Raw genomic sequence first — 16,416 nt, forward strand, 5'->3', positions numbered from 1 at the left:
CCATTATATACTGTATATACATCGCTGTTGTGTGAACTTTCTGACATTAAGTAAAATAAAGCATACAAAATCCTATGGTGAGTTTAATCTTTGTGTGAGTGGTATGATACTGTGATGTAAAATACCAACATGGAATAATAATTTCTCTGCTGAATAGTAATCTCTTTCAAAACTTTGATGTCTTGCATATCTGCACTGAGTTGGAAAGTCTTTGCATGCATTAATATTCATACTCTGACTTCAGGCTTGAGGCTGCATGACTTGGATAAAAAAACTATGCTTTTTTTAAAACTTAAAATTTATTCCAGCTATGGGTCATAACCCAAAATGGGTCTTGGCTCTCCTGTTAAGATTCCACACTACAAGAGGGGTAATAATTAACTGTTTTCATAAGAAGACATTTCCAAGCAGAGGATTACATTTCTGAGGTGCCCAACCTTAGAGAGTTGGTAAATTCTGTTTTTTCTTTCCTGGATTAGATGGGGAAAAGTGAATATTGTTGCATTTTGTTCTCAGATCGATGTTGATTTGTTGGATCTCTTCCCTGTAAGGTCGTGTGAGAAGTGCTTGTGGTAAAGCACCGTATAAATAAATGAACTTGAACTCGAACTTGAAAAGGATTGCTGCAGCTACGTCCTTCCTGGTTGGTAAGTGCCGTACTTTGTGACTGCACAGTGCACGATGCAGGACATACAATAAGTCCCATGCTGTCATGGCTGCAGTGTCATGTTATGTGAATGAGATGACAACACTGAGGTCTCTCATTTCAGACCTGTTGCAACAAAGCGAAATGTCTAACCATCCAGCTCCTTGTCTGTCAGTGCGGTGGCCAACTGCTGTCACAACACCAGCCCGACAACAACATTGTAATCACCTATCTCATTTTTGTGGTCTGTATACAATTTTGCCCTAATTTTCTTGCTTTCTTGCTTTTTTTTCTTGTGTTCTTTTCTCCCCGTCACCCTCATTTTCTCCTTCCAAAATTAGCACAGGCCATGAGATGGGCCGAGAATAGGAGCTCGGGCCCCTACACTGAGCCTCTTAAAAGACCACAGCTGGAGCTGGCTCAAAGCGAGACAGAAGAAGAAGGAGGGAGGGCCAGATGGCGAGTGTTATCACCACCATCACCTGCTCCCTGTAAAGCAATTTGTTATAAAGTTGTCACTGTAAAATCCATAGCTTGTCCTGGGGTAAAGAAAGACAGGGTCACGTGTAATGAGGATCCGAGTGTTGCTCCAAATCCAGATATGACATAACTGAAGGACAAACAGCTGGGCTATGTGTGTCGGTGTCTATGTGGGTGAGAAGAATAAGAAGTGAGAGCATCCAGTGACAGAAACACTTGCCATATTGTATAATACACAGTGTCATGTAAATTTATGCGTTGTTTGGGAAAAAATGATAAAAAAAATTTCCTGATGAGACAATGTGTATTATGGAAAATCCCCACTGAACTGCAAAATGACAAACTGTTTACATTCACACCCACCCACACACACACATACACGCACACACTTTAACTTTGCAGCCTCTGCTGTGGTATTTTTAGGCAGCTGCATTGTTATTGACCTTTACTTAGGGCCCAAACTAACACCCCTGGATTTGCACTGATTAAAATGACCTCGCACTCTCATATACACATAGTGTCTAGCCAGTGTATTTCTCTACCTGCTGCACACACACACATACACACACATACACACACACACACACACACACACCGCCAAGTGACTAACAGAAGTCACAGGGATAAAAGCCAGAAATGTCCTTGAGGTGGGTCATATGTTTCCACATTGGCTGGATGAGACAAACCTGTTTCTGGATCGGGACTGTTGATATGAGCTGAACTACAAACATGCACTCCAGTGGCATTGCAGGAAAGGTTCAAGTGCTTGGAACTGGGAGGAAGATATTTACTCTCCTGCTTTCCCATGTGGCACAAAGGCAACTTTTTAAAATCTTATTAATCATTTTCCAACGGAAAAAGACTAAATTGGGTCACATACCAAACTTGGAGAAACCTAGGGAAATTATGAAAGCTATACATAAGCAATGTCAAAAGTCAACCATTAAGCAAATGGAAGATTCTTCATCAATTCACCTCACCTGAGCTGTCTTAACAAAACACGGACAGAAGATATAGAAGTCTGGTTTGATACGCAACATATTTCCTCCACCCTTTCTCAATGACTCCTGACTGAAATTTTAATTATTCCTTTAATTATTCCATCCTTGTCAAATATTTGCTTATATTGTATCTTAACACCAGCCAAGTTTGATTCTGAATTTCAACTTAGCCTCCCCTCTTCAACACACATTTGTGATTTTGGACTGAATAAAACTGACTACACTAGACTGCTTAAAAGAGACAACAATTTGGTAAATACCTAATGAAACTCTTGAACAAACTTTGTATAAAATATATAACTTTTGAACTGAAAATACTGCATCATTACAATTGTGACACTGCCTCTGACTGGGTTTCTTGAGCCTGGTCTCATACTGGTTAAAATCTTAGAAATGCAACAGCAATGATGTTTTTATGTGTTTGAGGCATTGAATTGAGACGAATCAAACTAGACCTGCAGGCATATGAAACAATGTCTAAAATGCCCCCTGGGAAGGATTACCTATCTCTATGGAGAAACCAAGTTCCTGTTTAATGATGTGTCAGAGCATGAAAGCTTGACCCCTCATAGCTCAAGCTTCCCAAGCAAAACTTTCTCCTCTACACTGATGACACAACAGGCATGACCTACTTGCCTACCTAAATGAATTATTTAACACAGTTAAGGGGGCTTTTTAGTTAAGGCGCATACTGTAATCTTCTGGAGATAACTGGAGGTGCAATGATTAATCAATTAGTTGATTGACAGAAGATGAATCAAACAATTTTGATAATTAAATAATGGTTTTTAGTAATTTTAAAGCAAAAACATCAAAGGTTTGTTGGCTGCAGCTTATCAGAGGGGAGGATTCAAAGTTTTTGTGTGTCATTAATGTGAGTAAACTAAATGTACTTGTTTTTAGACTGTTGATCAGACCAGACAAAAATTATGTTTGGCAGTTTTGCTATTTTCTGACATTTTCAATACAAAACCATTGATTGATTAATAAAGAAAATAATCACCAGACTAACTGATAATGAAAAAAAATCATTAGTTGCAGCCCTAAACATAATTCCTTCATTTATGGTTTTGAACCCAGAGTTTTAAAATTTCTGGAAAAATTTAGAGTGGAAATCAACAAGAAAATATTTAAATTTAAAATAAAATTAAAAAAACCCCAAAACAACTCAATAATGTTTTCATTTTTAGAGATAACTACCTTCTTATAATAAACTCTCAGAGCAGCCCACAGGCCTCTGGGGAAACTGTAATGCTGTTGGATATAAAGTATGATATGATCTCTCCAGTGCATACACCCTCTCCCTCCCAGTGGGAATATTACTATAAACATTAGGCCTATAGGCCATAGTGATTACTGGACAGTGCTGTGTAATGGTTCTTCTAAAGAGGTAAAAAGTTGGATGTGTTGAGTTTTAAATGAGACTCCGCGGACAGGGACTACTTTCCATCAAACTAAATATAGCCTAAACACCTCCTGTCCTGCTGTCTGTAGGTTTACATACCGCTACTTGTAATTTTCAGACAAAGGGGGTGGAGGTAGGGAGGGGGTCCGGTCACAGACAGCTGACGCACAGGAGCGCTGCGCGTTTTGGTGCGCATCTTCATTCCCGGCTGCAGGAGGAAATGCGCGCAGAGTGTCTGTCCCATCCTCGGATATACTTCTTCTACCCGACTCGTATCTTATATAAGCGTCGTTCTCTTATGACTTACAGTATCAGATTTGGTTTACTACAGCTTCCCGCAGCTTTAGTCATCTTAAATTCGGTGCGCAACAACGTAAGAAAAACGGTGAATTTATTGCTAATACAAGACTGTTTGAGACATCTGGGACCAGCAGACAGAGGACCAGCTCAGCTGTCTCATTAAATACAACTGAAACTGCTGTGAAGATTATGGATGCACTCACACAGAATCTGCATGGCATTATACAATTAAAAACATCACACTGATGAAGTTTAAGGGCACTTCTCATCCGTGTGAAGTTCTTTTTGTTCTCCAATGATGGACGGCGGACAATCGTCAAGGACTTTCACACCTGATTGTGCAGCCTTAGCCAAAACATGAAAGGAAGAAACTCGTTTTCTCCAATGAAATCTCTGGGTTTATCAGGCGACAGCAGGGCTATGGGGATCAGAAATGGGACAAAAATCCACTCCAAACCCATCTCTAAAATATACTTCATTTTTATTTTGCTCCTGCTTATTTTCACACCGAGAGTGGATTCATCGTGGTGGTAAGTGAAACCTTTAAAGTGCATTTGCTGATGCTTGGTTCAGTTGAAGTACAATCACGTTTAATTAGTTGATTAGATAAACGCGTAAAACTAATACATGAAGTCAAAAATCCAAGTTTTGCAGATTTTCTGAAGCACATGACAATGACATAAACAACCTGACAACCTTTAAAAAGTCTGTGTCAGCCTGGGTATCTTTCAATTTTGTGTATTAGCACTATAAATCTAGTTGGGGTCCTCTCTCATGCACGAAGATGGAAAATGGTCTTCATAACTTCCATATGCTTATTTGACAAAAAGTAATCCAAGACTTTTATTATGATGAACTCTGTTGCTTTTTTGCCTACACACATACAAAAATAAACTCATAATATATCTTGTCACATAAAACACTTTCATCTTAGTTTTCCTCTGCATGGGAATTTTCTGTGTTTTTTTTAAACATCAATACAAAGTGAGACATCAGCACAGCACAGTAATGTGTGTCATGTGTTTATGAAGATTAATGGTGTTGGGGGAATCTCCCCTATCCATCCATCTTGGCCAGAGTAAGTGGCAGGTGCAGGCGCTGGTGCATGAATAAATGCCCCTTGATGATTTCTCTTGAGGTTTTAAACCCCCAGAGGAGGGATAAAAGAAAAAAAAAAAACAGGCAAGAGGGTGAACACCTCCCTTATCCCACCCACCTGAAATAACTGTTCTCATGTGTCAGGTCACACTTACATAAAAAACATATAGGATGCGTATGTAGTGAAACAGTCCTAATTCTACAGTTTCTTCCTTTATTTTTGAATTATTGCCTTGTACTCCGTAACAATCAGCGTCTGTTTTACGGATGGATTTAGATTAAAAATGCAATCTTTGTAAATAATATTATGAATAGTAATTTCCCAAGAGAGCCAAAAGCATATGTTATCCTATTTGCAGTTCTGTAATCCCTTTGCTGTCTTATGCAAATACGTTATGAATAAACTAGGATTGAATTGTTGAGAAATTCCAGAGAAAGAGAGAGACACACAGAGAGGGAAAGACTTGGAAGCTGTGTGTCTAGATGATTAATACTTATTTAATCCTGGTTTGTATCGTTAGGACCTATTTTTAACCATTGCAATCATTTAGATGAGCACCATGTGTCTTGCTCCACAGGACCCCCTTCTCTCCCTCTATGTGTGTGTCCTCTTGGAGACAGTCAGGGGTCTTTTGGCAAAGCCGATATGTACAACACACAATAAACACAAGTAGTGCTTCTGCTCTGCTTTACTGCTCAGGCAGATAGTCGCTGTTAGAATGGACTGGGACAGCCTTAACAGGAGTGGAAACTGCTTGCTACGTCTGTTTCTGTCTCGGTGGCCAGGCGACACAAATGTGCCTGCGATTAGGGACTATAATGATATCCGGATGGAGAGTGGAGCATGCAGGCTTAAAGAGGGAGGAAGAAGGGGGGGTACGCCATCATATGGTTGATCTGTGAGGCTGGGAGGGAAAGGCCTGAGTGCCGGAGTTTGAGCGGTCACTTGTACTGTAGATGACTGTCCTCATGTCCTGTTGATAAGAGGCCCCCCAGTGTCACAATACCACCAGCATGTGATCCGCTCTTTTAAGAGTTACTACAAAGTAAGGGATTATGCCTGAATAGAGCAGGAAGCAAAGGCCTGTCACAGGGAAAGAGGTGCTTTTCACTGAACGTGAGGAATTTAATAATCTCTTCTACACCCTGAATATCTGTTTCTCAAGTAGACGAGAGGTGTGAGATGTGAAGACAAATAAGCAAACCAATAGGACTCCAGTTAATAATCTAGACTCCAAGGAATAGTTTAACATTTTGGGAAATATGCTCATTCATTTTCCTCCTGCGAGTTAGATGAGAACATTGATACCACTCTAATGACTGTATACCAAATATGAAGCTACTGCCAGCAGCCGGCTAACTTAGCTTAGCACAAAAACTGGAAACAGGGGGGAGAAGCTAACCAGGCTCTGTCCAAAGATAATAAAATCCATCACCCAGTTTGTTTAATCTGTAGAAAAACAGAAGTGTAAAAACAACTTTCCAAATAGTAATGGGTTACTATTTCTTGGTCAGGACCACTGGCGTCTCTGCTCGTAACCTGGCAACTCCTCAGAACCAAGAAATAGTCCAGCACATAACCTCATACTAAGTTACTTGTCATTTTTACACTTTGTTTTTTGTATGCATTACATGAACAAGATACATTTCAATTACTGGGCAGTCGAATGAGTATATTTCCTAAAATGTCTGTGTGTGAAAAACTTTTCATTAAGGGGGTAAAGATGTAGTATAGCACTTCCATAAAGTTGGACGATTTGTGAGAGACAGATTTAAAAAATAATGGTCAATCAAAGCAGCAGAGGCTGCGATATTCAGATTTTTAGTCCATAGAATGCACCAAACTCCAAAAAAGTTTGAACCCACAATAACCATAAGGCAAATCCATAATTGTTAGACCCTCCCTGACTGGTAAACATTCATGTCAAACTCCACACAACCACTTTTTGACACAGACTTTCTGTTATAAAATTGAAGTCCCCTAATACTGCACTCAACTTCATATCATTCAAACCGTAATTACAAGCAGCAAAGTGGGGAAAAACATCAGGTCAACTCCCAACATGTAAATTCAAGTCTGACATATCAAACATTCCTGACAGGTATGATAGCGTTTAGAAACCTGCAGCAAAATGACTGCAAAGCCCCCATTGCTAACAGATTTACACTAATACAATAGATTCATCTCATTTAAAATGATGTATATACAGTTTGGTTGTATCTGATGTGATGTGACACAGAAAAAATGGTTCATTTAGGCTGTTTATTGGTATGACTACAAAGTTAACAGATGGGGTAACCACCTTATAATAATGCTTAAATGCTCCCAAATTGGAATTACATGCAGCACTCCTAGTCTTTCCCACAATGCTGCTACATTTGAATTAATAATCCTGATGACATCATTGTAACATCATCAAGGGTTTATTTTCTCAGAAATGACAAAATTTCTCCAGAATAATTAAATAACTTTACTCAGACTAGGCAGCAGTTAGTCATGCTGAGTAAACTGACCTTTATTTTGGCTTTATGTGTAAAATCAGTGGAATGCCCCTTTAACTCATCATCATATACACTGTTTGTTGGATCTGCAGGTACATTGGAGCGCTGGGTGCTCGGGTGATCTGTGACAACATTCCTGGCCTGGTGAACAAGCAGCGGCAGCTCTGCCAGCGGCACCCAGACCTGATGCAGTCCATTGGCGAGGGTGCCAAAGAGTGGATCAGAGAGTGTCAGCACCAGTTCAGACACCACCGCTGGAATTGCAGCATGCTGGAGCGGGACCACACCGTGTTTGGCAGGGTGATGCTGCAAAGTGAGTCTGCACATGTGTGACTGGGATCTCTATCTGTGTGGTTCTTTGCGTGTGCGTGACAGCGATTGTTTATGTCAGTGACACTTGAGTTAATCATCCTCGTAAATGTCTCCTCTGTTAGCAGATAAGCACAGAATTAATAGGTGTCGTATTAGTTAAACTTTGCCCTAGAATACAAACATAAAGTGAAAGTGTTGTGGGTTTTTTTTACCTTCTCTGGAATGAGGGAAGATTGGGAAAGTGGATGTTCCTCGCAAACAAGTAGCAGATCGAGAGATCCCCACTGGTGATGTATAAACAGTAATAGGAGATGTAAATATTTAGGTAGATGTTTCTGGCAGCCAGACAAAGCTTTACTCCCTGACATATCGCCTGTGTTCTGCTTCATTGCGTGAGCAGGAATGAGGACGGGAGGTGGGTGGAAAAGCCAGACCAAATAACCCCCAAAATCTCCTCTACTCTGAAATGAAAACACAGCCCAGTGACTGAGAAAGCTGCCATCTGTGCAAATTAAAAGGTGAAAGGAGAGTCGGGCTGGACCGTGATGTTATAGCTGACATGCTGCTAACTCTGCCTGGACCATCCACCATAAATGGACTGATTTCTTAGCTCCTGCTGTCTGGGATATACTTGAGACAGTCTGCTTTACTGCCAGTGTAGGCACTAAAAGAACAGATCAAATCTCACCAAAGTCAGCAGCAAAATCAGTTGTTAAAAGTAAATAATCTTCCATGGCCTAACATAACACTTTTTTTCTGACGGTGTAATTGCAACACCTCTCTTTCCTATCTGCTCAGGCAGCAAAGAAGCAGCATTCATGTATGCCATCTCTTCAGCTGGAGTGGTCTATGCCATCACCAGGGCCTGCAGTCAAGGAGATCTTAAGATCTGCACCTGTGACCGCCACAAGCGTGGGCAAGACAGTGATGAAAGGGGCCGTTTTGACTGGGGCGGATGCAGCGACAATGTCAACTATGGAATGAAGTTTGCTAAGGCCTTCATCGATGCTCCGGAGAACATGGTGAAAGATGCTCGTGCACTGATAAATCTGCACAATAACCGGTGCGGTCGGATGGTGAGTAGCAGCTTTATTGTTAACACTTGAGCTGTAGTAGCACTCTTGAGTTGCAGTTTGGAGACCATGCACACACTAGTAGAAATGTATTGATGTGTTTAAAGAAAAAAGAAAACATTGAAATAATGTACAGCTTGCATGTTAAGATTTAAAGTTAAAAAATATACTTTATTGAATAGACACTATCAATTATTTACAACGTTAAATTTAATGGAAAATGTATTTAAAATATTTCAAGAAGGATAGGGTGGTATGGAAATGTTCAGATTGTTTTCTTGATTAGTGGAGTCATTGTTTAGTCTACAACAGTAACAACAATTTTCTAAAGTCCATGGTGACATCTTCAGATTGCTTATTTGGTCGGACCAACAGTCTAAACTCCAAAGATTTCAATTTGTTATCACATAAGACAAAAAAAGTTCTCACATTTGAGAAGCTGGAACAAGGGAATGTTTGGCATCTTTGCTTGAGTCAATATTTGATTATAATAGTTGCAGATTAATTTTCTTTCAACCAACTAATCAGTTAATAAATAAATAAATATATATTTCAATTGCATGTTCACAAAATGTATAATGGTGAAATTGCCTGCCACTAATCTCAAGTGCTGTGTTGTAAAGTTACTGACTTGAATTTGCTTTTATCAGTAGTATATAATATTTCATTTTATGTAGTTGTGTTGTGTCAAAACATGATGTCATAGGCTACATCATAGACTTAACACCCTGTCACCTTTGACCTCTGCTCTAGGCAGTGAAGCGCTTTATGAAGCTGGAGTGCAAGTGTCACGGGGTCAGTGGCTCCTGTTCTCTGAGAACCTGTTGGCTGGCTATGTCTGACTTCAGGCGAACGGGAGACTACCTTCGCGAGAAGTACAACAAGGTAGTCGAGGTGACCATGAACCAGGGCGGGACGGGTTTTATGGTGGCTGACAAGAACTTCAAGGGAAGCACCAAGAATGAGTTGGTGTATGTCGAGAAATCACCGGATTACTGTGGCATGGACCTTGCAGCAGGTGAGTGAATGAATGAGGAATTCATTTGTTGTCACTGACAAGTATGATTATGTAAAAAAAAAGGAAAAATAGAAGCTCCTTGCAAAGAGTGAATATTTTTTATAGATACTAAAGGTGCACATGAATACAAAAAGGGGTGTGTGGCTGAATTTTTACATGACATACTCTTAGTTCAGTGCTGTTTTTCACTTTTGAATCATTATCAACTATAAGGGTTCGTTAATCCAAATCCCAATAACCAACATTTTCCTTTTGGTATACGGGTATGCCAAAAAAAAAAAAAAAAATCCAATAAATACATATAAGGCAGTATTAATATTTTTAGATTAACACATAACATTTAAGTTTAGATAGGGAACATTGAATATTGAGCACTTTGTTATTGATGAGGGGGGGGGGGGGGGAATCATTGAAAAGTGTTACCGATGTACAGTATGTGGATTACTTTGAGATACCAGCAAGACATCTCTAGTCTACATTCTGGAATTCAGCTTTTGAGGTTGTTTTATTGGATTATTATTATTTTTTTTAAAATGTTTTATTCATGGTGAAATTGAGCAGATTCTTTGAGACATCTTGTCTCAAAGAATCTGCTCAACAGGTGGTCGGTCAGTTGTAAGAAATCTATGAGAATAGACACTTGTCCACTGAGGGTTTGCATTCCTACACAGCTTAAAGTTCAATGATTTGACCTTTAACATCTCCTTTAATTCCTAGTGTTTGCTTTGCCTGGTTAAGCTCTGTCTCTCTCTTCCAACCCAGCCCCTTCAATAGACCATGAAGAAGTTCACTAACTCACTGTTAATAGGTTAATTAAAGAGATAGCATAGTGTATGTGCAGGGGGACGTGATGGCACTAAACAAATTTTTCCACCCCTTCCTGCAGTTACCTTGGTTGCAGGTTGATTACTGAGGTGTAATGAAGGTGTGTTCACTCAAAGGACAGGCTGTCTTTCCTTGTTAAAAGGTGAATTTAAAAAGGAGCTTATGACCCCCCTCACCACTAATCTCTATTGTATAGGAATTCACAGCCTAAGGATACATGCAGACTTATTTTTCAAATCCTTCCTTTGGTTAGTATTAAACTCCACTCCCTGGAGCCTGAGGGGAATATCTAATCTTATCCGTTTCTCTTTACTTCAAGGATGCTCTGTTATTAGACGTGGCATCTGATTTTAGGCTTAGATTTTACACCTGAGTACATGAACACCTTTGTGTTTGGGTCTGGGACTATTTTGTTGACCTGTCTGGAAGTCTATACTCCACTAAACAATGTGGGAAAAGTGATATTTCACTTTAGGAAAACAGTTTCAGTTTACAGCATCAACATCTCCACTAGTGTTCAGTGGTGCAAACATTAGCTGTTCTGGACATCCACTGTCATCACTGGTGGTTTTCCAAGATGTAATTAAAGCGATGGTTCGGCATAATTTTGACCTAGCGTCATATGCACCATGAGGTCTATCTAATCCCCACCTCAGCCCTTTTTTTTTTCATTTGGTCGCAAAATAGTGGAGTTAGAGCCATCCGCCGAATGGCTTAGTACAGGCGCTAACGGAACCACCAGTGTATCTCGTAAATTACCCCACTAATAATGCCTGGATTGTTATCAAACTTCTACAGTAGTACAAATAGGGTCTTTACTCATAAATCGATGCATTGGAAATTTTGCAAGTACACCTGGAGTTTATTAAAATAAACACTTACCTGATGGCTTTTACTCTGCTGCTACTGCTAAAGTTGTAAACATTGTCGAAATCTTGCGTGACCACTGAAATACCGTGTGGTCGCACGACATCCCGCACAGCACATCTAGAGATCTCTAACTCCACTATTTTCGGACCAAATAAAAAAAAAGGGCTGAGGCTGTGATTAGATAGACCTCAGGGTGCATATGATGCTAAATTAAGCTGATATGTGATGAGGTCAAATAAGTAGCCAGCCACTAAATAACCTCACTGTACAACAGAAAAGTTACATATATGTCCTTCTGACTTTAAAATTAGTAGGGAGGTCTAATAAGTTTAGCTGCAGTAATCACAATTTTTAAGTTAACAATTATTGATCAAATGATGATAATGTATTGTAAAAGGGGTTGGTACAAGTGACAAATTCAAAGAATTATCACCAATATCTACATTCATCAAACGTCTTTTCAGTAAAACAGTTCACTGTTCACTACCTGCCGAAAAACGATAGACCAAGATAGACACTAGCTGGTGAACACAGTTACATAAGAAGCTAAAGAGCCACATATCTCCTTCAGGAGTTGGTGGAGACCAATACCAATTATTAGATAGTGAATTTTGGTCTTAAAACGTTCAAGTGGCCTAAAACAAGACCGCAAATAAATGTTAATGGTGTTCCATGTCTGCTCTGTGGCTAAATAGGAGGAGTCTTGAAAATGAGATGTCTTATGTGAGCAGGACTTTGAGCTGTGAGGAGGGACAGAAACATGCATCAAGCAAAACTGTGGTTCCATTCAAATTTGAAGGAGAAATCTGTATGTGTCGCTGTCCAGTCTAGCTTGAGCAAATATAAAATCATTGCATAATAATGGGTAATGAAGCATAATGATATTATGCTTCATCGTTACTCTTGAAGAAGGTCATGATTTTCTTTCTAACACAACTAGCTTCATTTCTTCTCTTTACAGGCTACTTGGGCACAGCAGGCAGGGTGTGCAACAAGTCCTCCAAGGATTCGGACGGCTGTGACGCCATGTGCTGTGGGCGGGGCTACGACACCATGCGCGTCAAACGTGTCACCAAGTGTGAGTGCAAGTTCAAGTGGTGCTGCGCCGTGGAGTGCAAAGACTGCGAGGACATGGTGGACGTACACACCTGCAAGCCCGACAAGCGACGCGATCGGCTGGACCTAACCTAAGAAGGATGCCCAAATAATCATAGCCGCTGATTCATTAACATGTGCGCTAATGGCTGCATTATATTATGGGATATATAATTGGGATCTCTTAACAGTAATACCTCTGGCTTTTGATCCTTTCACACTTCCTGAAGGAGAGACTTCGCATACATTTATTGAATGATGCTTGACTGGAAAATAAACCCAGTTAATGATCATGTGCTGCTTTAGTAAGCGTTTCTAAGAACAATTTGTTGAGCTTTTTTAAAAACAAAGTTTGAATCTTTGATACAAAATGGCTGAATATTATACTATTCTGTTGTACATGCACACCTGGTTGACACAGAGAAATGAGATTATGTCTGTTTTACAGTATGTAAAAAGAGTGCGAGTACATTACGTAGCAAAAAAATCTAATAATAATAACATTAAAATAATATTTAGCAAAGAGAGAGAGAGATAAAGAAAGAAAGATATGGCATTGCATCATTTAAAATGACAAATTACATAATTGTATGGTACTGCAATATAGCATTTAAAAAACAACAGACAGCTGCTGCAAATGAGGACAACTCTGACAAACTAATGAGAGGTCTGGAGGAAATTAATGAAAAAGTTCTTATACATTTAAGGTCAGAAAATCACACTGTGAATCCGAAGCAACTGCAAAGAGCTGAACAAGCAAAGACTTCAGTTCAAGAGGCAGCATACCGGCTGCAAAGTTGGATTTTGGCATACTGTCTGTAGAAAAAGGACACGCAGAGAAAGCAAAGTTTGATGTAGACTTTGGACAGTATTTGTTCTCACACATTCGAGGTGTGTTGCCTTATTGAATACGTGTTAATTTCTACCTCTGGTTCTTCGTCTTTTCTTTCAATGCCACACACACAGCTTCAAGCAGCTTTGAAACTGCCCTTAGCTCATGTTCAAAAGACAACAGCACTGCATAAAATATTCAAACCCCACTTCATTTCAGTTAGGCCATTATGATGATGCAGTTGGGGTGCCAGCAAAGAGTGCTTCAGCAAAAAAAATAAAACCAAAAAAAATATTTATATACATATAAATGCAGGGCTGCCTGGCAAAAAAGTTGATAAAGAGATGGTAATCAGATATACCAAATATTCTTGGCAGATTACTTTCAGTTACAGATTCAGATACAGTTTACCTTGTGATTGTTGCACAAAGGATAAAATTGTCACCATGTTAACTTTGCAGAGTTGTACAATCCTATGATTTTGTGTGTGATAAATCAAATGAATGGATGTATGATTAACTGGCTTTCTTGGATCTTACATCATCATCTCACATTAAACAACCCGTCCTCACCAAAGTAGTCCTTTACGACCCTTACACCTAAAGAGAGGTGTTGTTATGGGCAGGACACAGAGGCTTGCAGAGGAAGAGATGTGCACATGTCCTAAACATGCTTGCTTAATAACTGAGTGGCGGTTCGAAACAGGACCAAAATAAAGGCAAACATCATACTTGATATATGTATTATGAATAAACTACCACGTAAATGTCTTCCAGCCAAGCCTGTGCATGTCCATCTACTTGTGGCCCAGAGAAGCAAGCATTAGCCACCATTGCTGCTCAGTGCCGGCATCCTTTGTTGTTAAGATCTCACAAATGCTAATTCTACCTTACCTTTGGTTATAGTTGTTTCCTAATCTTCATCCACCCTCCATGACTCTAGATGGATGGAAGTAAATTCTTCTTTGTTTTAATTTACAATAATTTAAAAATTGTCAATGTTTTTTTCCCCCCATCAGTATAATGGCTGAAACCAGCATACCAGCTGTTCAGTTTTCAAATGTTACCTCTTCTTTCTGTTTTGTTTCTGTTAAAGGTTGGTCATTGCATCCTGCACACTGCTGTTCAAACAATGGAATGTCACTTTTTGAAGGTGTCGATTAGTGATTGTAAGACTTATTTAGTTATTTGAAAGATGATGTTGGACTGATCACTGTTATAGCTGTATGCTCAGATTTATTTCAATGTGACTTATTTTCTCGGCAGTCTGCTGGGTCTATATGGTAAAACTGTTTAAATTCATTGTTCTGAAATAATAATAAGCTGTGATAAAGGCTCATCAGTACCACATTATAGTACATAAACCCCCCCCCCCATGGATCACATTCTTTACTAGCCTCACCTTTTATAGATACCACAGCTGTGTGTCAGCAACATTTTACACTGCCAATCATGTGATGCTATTTCCCTCAAACTAGAGGGCCTCAGAATGTACATGCTCAGAAGCACTCATGCACTGCAGTATTTTCATTGCTCCTAACAAAACCTGAACAACAAGATATGCAAACTGAAGATCCTAAATGTGTATGCATCACAGTGGCGGGCTGTATCTTAAGATTTTAAGTGCAGCTTTTCGCATTGCTCGGTCTTCATTACAAAGGCCAGCACAGCATGTTTTTTTTGTCATCATATTGTGACAGAACATTTTTACAATGCAATCTTATGCAACTGTGCTTTTCAGTCCTTTGTGCACATATTCACTGGCTCTGACTGGTATGTGAGAACTTAAGTATTTCATGAAACCAGGCCAAGACATTGCAAAAAGAGCAATGAAGTAGCTACAGACCCTGAATTTGACTTTTCAACATCTGGTAATGCAGCCAGACATCATGTTGGGCCATTAGAGACACAACCCTCAGAGGGATTTATAGATCTAAATGAATCTGACAACAAGCTGTGGATGCTAAGAGTCAACAGATTTTTTCAAGTCCATGTAATGAGGAGGAGAGCCAAAGTAAAGTGCTTTGAACAAGGCCAAATGACACACCGTGTCAAACGTTCACAAGTCAAAAGTTAATTGCAAACAAAGGAGCCTGTTTTGAATGTAAATTAAGAGTATGTTGGCTGTGTTTTTCTTAAAGATTAGAAAGGTGAGAGCTGTTCATACGCAGAGGGGGCCTCAAAAACATTCATACTTCTATTCCCCAGTTTTACTGAGTGTAATAAAACACAACAACAATGATTTCAGTCCGTTATGAAATTTAACATTTTATGCCTAAAACAAACACTGGGAACAACTGGGCCTGCACAATCCTGTACTGTGACTTTGGACCAATTGAGGGTTAATGTCTTAGCTACTTCAGTTGCTTTGGATCTAGTCACAACTCAGGCTTAAAAATGTTCAGGTGAAGCCAACAAAATAATTATTTATGCCCAGACACAATATAGATTTGACAAGAAAAATTAAGACTTTTTACTTCCAAGTCAAACATTTAGTCAGTAAGGGTTTGGTGCAACAGTGTCCCAGGTTGTGTTACTGTCCAGGGAGGTATTTTCACCTTGGAAATACAGGTCCCAAAATACCTTACTGGTTCTAAATTAAACCTTGTTGATCCACCCTCTGTCACTCCTATTCGAGGTCTACCGTTCTCTGTTAGCGTATATGGTCTCTTATACATTAGCCCTGATTCACTTATGGCATGGAACCGCCCATGTTGCTGTTTAAAAGTTCATTCAGTTCAATGTCAGGTATATTTTCTATTAACGTAACAGGACAGGCAGATGGTGGGCTTGCATAGCAACACAGTATACAGGTAGATCACAAAATATCACAAAAGGAGAATTACTTAACTATCTGAAGCATAATCCTCTCTGTACACAGAGAGGAGATTAATAACACTTTGCTGATCTTAAAATCTGTCATACAATCTGTGCCGCTTTGTCCGCCGCAATGTGTGATC

The 16,416-nt window shown here is 39.5% G+C and overlaps 1 protein-coding gene across 2 annotated transcripts; it reads left to right on the forward strand.

Moving 5' to 3' along the window:
- The first annotated feature begins 523 nt into the window (after nucleotides 1-523).
- LOC134003801 (protein Wnt-2b-like) lies at nucleotides 524-12,721 on the forward strand. 2 transcript variants are annotated; one of them, XM_062443161.1, is made up of 6 exons: nucleotides 524-546; nucleotides 4,345-4,362; nucleotides 7,525-7,745; nucleotides 8,543-8,820; nucleotides 9,571-9,835; nucleotides 12,492-12,721. In XM_062443161.1, exons 3-6 carry the CDS (start codon nucleotides 7,619-7,621, stop codon nucleotides 12,719-12,721), a joined length of 900 nt encoding a protein of 299 aa, XP_062299145.1. In that variant the 5' UTR covers nucleotides 524-546; nucleotides 4,345-4,362; nucleotides 7,525-7,618. The 2 variants fall into 2 exon arrangements, with proteins under 2 accessions (XP_062299145.1, XP_062299138.1); XM_062443154.1 differs by lacking the exon at nucleotides 524-546 and having other exon boundaries at nucleotides 4,217-4,362.
- The last annotated feature ends 3,695 nt before the right edge of the window (nucleotides 12,722-16,416 follow it).

This window comes from Scomber scombrus, chromosome 3, assembly GCF_963691925.1.
Source record: "Scomber scombrus chromosome 3, fScoSco1.1, whole genome shotgun sequence".
NCBI lineage: Eukaryota > Metazoa > Chordata > Actinopteri > Scombriformes > Scombridae > Scomber > Scomber scombrus.